Source organism: Podarcis cretensis, assembly GCF_951804945.1.
Source record: "Podarcis cretensis genome assembly, chromosome: 5".
Lineage (NCBI taxonomy): Eukaryota > Metazoa > Chordata > Lepidosauria > Squamata > Lacertidae > Podarcis > Podarcis cretensis.
The window spans coordinates 38602404-38608443 of NC_137174.1; the positions used below are offsets into that span (position 1 = coordinate 38602404).

At 45.3% G+C, this 6040-nt stretch overlaps 1 protein-coding gene across 1 annotated transcript in view; it reads right to left on the reverse strand.

Moving 5' to 3' along the window:
- BTAF1 (B-TFIID TATA-box binding protein associated factor 1) overlaps positions 1-1908 on the reverse strand; it is a 41560-nt gene extending 39652 nt beyond the window's left edge. Inside the window, exon 1 of the mRNA XM_079978621.1 lies at positions 1386-1908. Coding sequence (XP_079834747.1) covers positions 1386-1399 — 14 coding nt within the window. The 5' untranslated portion in view covers positions 1400-1908. The remainder of the gene's footprint in view (positions 1-1385) is intronic.
- Positions 1909-6040: the final 4132 nt, after the last annotated feature.

Consider the following 6040-nt stretch of genomic DNA (forward strand, 5'->3'; position numbering starts at 1 on the left):
ACGACAGAGGACGAGATGGTTGGATAGTGTTATCGAAGCTACCAGCATGAGTTTGACCAAACTGCGGGAGGCAGTGGAAGACAGGAGTGCCTGGCGTGCTCTGGTCCATGGGGTCATGAAGAGTTGGACACGTCACATGTTACAGCAAGACAATTATGTAAATAACTGCTGGCAGAAGCTCACTAGTTATTGCCAAGCCAGTGTAGCACAAGGCAGCTAGGTTTTAATTTACATGATCAGAAAAACGGTGAGGGCTATAACAGAGGCAGAGCACATGGTTCACATGCAGTTCCCAGGTTCAATCCCTAGAATACCCATTTCCAAATAGGGCTGTCTGAAACCCTGGAGAGCTTCTACCAGTCATTAGTCTAGAGACACAGAATCTGTGCCTGCCCCCAGTGTTGGCCATAGTCCAACATCATCAGTCCCAGACAGCATGGCCAAGAGTCAGGGATAATAGGAACTCTAGTCCAGCGACAGCTGAAAGTCCACATATTCTGTATCCCTGGTGTAGGAAATACTCAACTAGATGGATATGACAATTTCCTATAAGTTTTTCAAATCAGCTTTTTATGAAGAAAGGTAACAGCACTGCTGCTTAACAGAAAGAATAACCTGAAGTGATAAATAAAATACTGACCAAATGAACATAATGGGCCACAAGTTAACAGCTTCTAGGTTCCTAATTTGGTTTAGGACTACAGTGAAAGCATCTTTACTATGTGGGAACCTCATGCACCAGGATGCTCAAACACTGGGAAGGGCATGATGCACAGCTTCTTCATATACAGTGGAGGCCTCCGTGCACACACATCATGCATAGACAGGCACAGACATTCAGAAAGGGAAACCCTAACAGCCTTGATGACTTCTCATTCATTTTCGTTTAGCCAGAAACCATAATTGTGTGTGTCATCAGATTTCTCCACCGCCCTTTATTCAAACTCACTTAAAGTTGCGTTGAAATGAAGTTTGACACCTACCACCCACCGACCCCCTTAAAGCTTCGGGAGTCCCTAACTTTAGGGTGTGTGTGTGTGTGTGTGTGTGTGTGTGCAGGGCCCAAGATCCTTTCGTCTGCACTCATCCTTGCTTCTAGACTCCACAAAGCTTCTAGAATCCCGGGTATAGGGCGGTATATAAATTCAATAAATAATAGCAACAGTAAAAGCGGGGGGGGGGGGGGGGCTGCCTACCACGACTCCATGAGCAGCCACCTCCCCACGAGGCGTGCCTCCGGAGTAAGAAAGGCAGGCGCCTGCCGATATCCCGGGCTACTATACCAACCCGTGGAAATAGCAATTAAACGAAGAACGAGGCGGAAACCCTCTTAGGACACCGCCTGCCCCATCAGCCCACGCCTCCCCCCCCCACCTCACACCGACCTGGAGACGGCCATGGCGAAGGAGAGACGGAGCTAAGGCCCGGCTGAGCAGGCAGGGAGCCACCGCGCTGCTGGCAGGAAGGAGCGGGGACAGGGCCCCGGCCTGGGCCTCCGGGAAGCGCGGCGCGGCCCGAGGGCGGGATGGCGACTAGGCGAGGCTTCGGCCAGCGGCGGCTCGAGCCCCCTCCTCCCTTCGGCCGCCTGTACGAGCAGTAGCGACCAGAAACTCCACCCGCGCGGATTAAAGCCTCTATTCTCCCATCACCAGGGAGAAGCCCGACGCCTGGTTTTATATGAGCAGCCATCTTGTATTTATTCCCTTCCTCCATGGAAGCCGCTTCCTGATTGGCATGGACGCCAGACCGCAGCCAATGGGAAGCGTCCTCTGAAGAGAAGCGCGGGGGAGGGGACAAGCAGGGGCCGGAGAGGAGTTCGCGGGGCCTGCTGAGGAGGAGGCGGCGGCGGCGGCCATGCTTACGGGGCAGTACCATTCGCCCAACCGGATGGGGGTGGTGGTGAAAGGAAGACTCGGTAGTTTTAGCGGTTTCCCATCCGCGGAATAAAGAGAAATAATATATCCTCCCCCACACTCTACCAGTGTCTCCGCAAATAAACTTAACTTGGAAAATAAAGTGGTGAGTGTGTTAGTTCCTGAAGAAATAGGTCTGTTGTCCCCTGTTCTTGCTTGCAGGTTTCCCGCAGGCATTTGGTTGGCCGCTGTGAGAACAGGTTGCTGGACTAGACGAGCTATTGGACTGATCCCGCAGTCTCTTCTTATGTTACTACTGTATGTTATTCCCCAGAAAATGCCCATGTGGCATTTCTAGCTTCCATTTCAGTTACAGAGGGGAATTGAGTACCTGTGGTGCTTTTAACCCCGCTTTCCTAGGAATGAGATGCACTCTAGGGCTTCTGAATAAACATTGTTAGGGTTGCGCTATTACTATAGCAGTTCCACATTTGGCTTTCTCTTGCCCTATTTATGGTGAATGAATTGGCTACTATGCCCCTGGCCGAGAAAATGTCATGCTAATGAGTTCAGTTTTAGGTCAGTTTCAGAAAGAAAAAGTAGACCGTAAGGAATCAACTCAGACTTACGCACTGGCATGGAAGTACTGTTGAGCACATTTGATGATGATGATGATGATAAAATGGGCAAAAGATATTGGGCATAATATTCAAATTGACTCTTGGTTAAGGCTATAGAATGTTGGAATTAATTTCACTGCATATAATGAAACTGATTTACAGATGGTATTTAACTCCAACTAAATTAGCTAAGATGCACAGAATGAAAAATAGGAAATGTTGGAAATGTAATAAAGAAGGAGATTTTTATCATATGTGGTAGACTTGTGATAAAGTTAAAACATTTTGGGAGAATATATATAATGAGTTAAAGAAAAGGTTAAAATATACTTTTCCTAAGAAACCCGAAGCCTTCCTGTTGGGAATGGTAGGGGCTGAAATATCCAGATTAGACCAGAGATTACTGTATTTATGTATGCCACCACAGCAGCAAGAACTTTACTTGGCTAAAAATAGAAACAAGAAGAAATCCCGATGATATAGGATTGGCAAACAAAGATGATGGACTATGTGGAACTGACAAACCTGACAGGAAAAATCAGAGTGACCAAGTGTTCCAGAGAGACTGGAGTAAATTAATTTCATATATAGAAAATCAGTGTACACATTTAAAAACACTAGCAGGATTGAGATAAAACTTGCAATGTTTATAAGAAGAATTTTTCTACTTGTACAGTGGTACCTCGGGTTACATATGCTTCAGGTTACATATGCTTCAGGTTACAGACTCCGCTAACCCAGAAATAGTACATCGGGTTAAGAACTTTGCTTCAGGATGAGAACAGAAATCGTGCGGTGGCGGCGCGGCAGCAGCAGGAGGCCCCATTAGCTAAAGTGGTGCTTCAGATTAAGAATAATTTCAGGTTAAGAACAGACCTCCGGAACGAATTAAGTATGTAACCAGAGGTACCACTGTATTTTAAAAATCTGAATAGTTTAGAAAAATGTAGAACTGTGATGATATAATTGTGTGGAATTAAGAAATGTCTTAGAAAACCAGAAGACGAATGGAGGGAAGCAGAGAGCTTGGCAGAGCTAAAAGTTAAAATGTGTTATAAATTGATATATTAATTTTAAAAATTTGGAATATATATATATAGAGAGAGAGAGAGAGTACTGTTGAGCACATTGAAAATCTAAAAATGCAAGAAATAGAAGGTGTTGTCACAAGGAGACTCTGCAGTAGATAATGCTAACAAAGCTGCACTCTTCCTGCCTCTTTTAAGCTTGAACACCATTTAAATACTGAGTGCTATAACAGTCTTTATAATGGGAAAGAACATGAGATTCCCACCGCTTCGATAACTTGGGGTATGTTCACAATACCACCTCAAAACTACTTTTTTCTGGTGAATTTTACAGCTCTTTCCCCCCAGCTATTCACATCAGCATGGCTTCATTAGTGTCAGATTAATTTCTGTTTGCGTGTGCACCATCTTTACTCTATGCAGAGGTGTTCACACCTTGGCTAGAGATGAATTAGGAAGGGCTTAAGCACTCCAATCAGTGTGAAACTGGTTTGCGAAAGAACACATCAGATAGTATTTTAGAACCAGGTAAAGGACACATATGTATTTTGGATAACATGTGAACATGGATTAAAACCCAGCACTGGAAACAGGGTGAGTGCACAGTAAACAGGAATACGAATACAGCCTTAGTTAATACATCAGCTCTCACCAACTAATCCCTTTAAATTTCACATATTCCATAATTCTATAGGTGCAATCTTTAGATACTGAAAGGATTGTGAACTAGCCCAAATTCAACAAAAATAATTACCAATCATAAAAAGGTCACATTTTAACTTTTTTTTTTTACACAGCCCAACCAAACACTTAGAAAACTCTAGTGAGCTCTGAAATATCAGCTCCACCAAGACAGACTAAAGAAGAAGAAGAAGAAGAAGAGTTTGGATTTGATATCCTGCCTTTCACTCCCCTTCAGGAGTCTCAAAGCGGCTAACATTCTCCTTTCCCTTCCTCCCCCACAACAAACACTCTGTGAGGTGAGTGGGGCTGAGAGACTTCAGAGAAGTGTGACTGGCCCAAGGTCACCCAGCAGCTGCATGTGGAGGAGCGGAGACGCGAACCCGGGTCCCCAGATTACGAGACTACCGCTCTTAACCACTACACCACACTGGCGTAATATAGTCCTTTTTACAAAAGCCCTAAACATGCCCACACAATATTATCTCCTGTAATAGAAAGTATGAGAAATAATTTATAGGTTAATGTTAACTCCACCCAACCCTAAATTTCAGCAGTCATCAATCTCCAACTAAGTCATAGTGAGAATAAAGGTAAAGGTAAAGGTACCCCTGCCCGTACAGGCCAGTCTTGACAGACTCTAGGGTTGTGCGCTAATCTCACTCTAGAGGCCGGGAGCCAGCGCTGTCCGCAGACACTTCCAGGTCATGTGGCCAGCGTGACGAAGCTGCTCTGGCGAACCGGCACCAGAGCAGCACACGGAAACGCTGTTTACCTTCCCGCTATAAAGCGGTACCTATTTATCTACTTGCACTTAGAGGTGCTTTCGAACTGCTAGGTGGGCAGGAGCTGGGACCGAACGACGGGAGCTCACCCCGCCGTGGGGATTCGAACCGCCGACCGTGCGATCAGCAAGTCCTAGGCGCTGAGGTTTTACCCACAGCGCCACCCGCGTCCCTCATAGTGAGAGTAGACCCATTTAAATCAATTGACTTAAATTACAGCCCTTACATTATGACTGTGAGAACATAAATAGAGCCCTGTTGGATTTTATGAACATAAGTTTGTAGCATTGAATTTGTTTAGGTCATACTACATACTACATTGTGCTGGAAATTTTGCCTTACGTCATACATTTTTCAGCAATTCATTACAGTATTTTAATGATGTGACCTAAACACACCTTAAAAACATGTTTCCCTGGGCAGTACCTTGATTGATTCAGAACCTAGATGGGACCTAGATACTATATGTAGCCTAGATTTAAAGATTAAATAACATTATGCTATATTTAGCCTTAAGCCCCCAAATAGGGTTGCCAGGTCACAACCCAGAGAGCATGTGTGCCCTTATACAGCCCCACAATAACACAAATCTATGCAGCTGTGGCTTCTTCTGCCTTGATCACCCGTCTGTGCCTTGGCCACCCTTCTCTTTCTGACTGCTGCACAGCATATTGAAAGCCCTGCTTCCTCCAACAGTGGAGAAAGGTGTGTGGATTAATGGGCTGGGGGAGAAACAGGGTGGGAGAAGTGGTGGCTGCATCCTCATTTGCAGATTGGATGGCTTTTCCTCTAACTAGCCTGTGCCACCCAGTGAATGCCTGCTACTCCCATATTTGGTGCTTGTGTCATTGCTTTGGCAGTGTGGTATTAGTTGCTGTCTCCCATGCTGCACAGCACCCACTATTAGTTCCATTTCGTCCCACCATACCTTTCTCAATAGCCAGTGGCCTTGTATTAGAGTTGGGCTATTTTCTCCTTTCCCGTTTTACTATTTCTGATCTTCCCTTCTCGTTGGATGTTCCAGCCCACGATATGGAAGTGTGTTGTGGTGGATATAGTCTTGTGCTTCCATC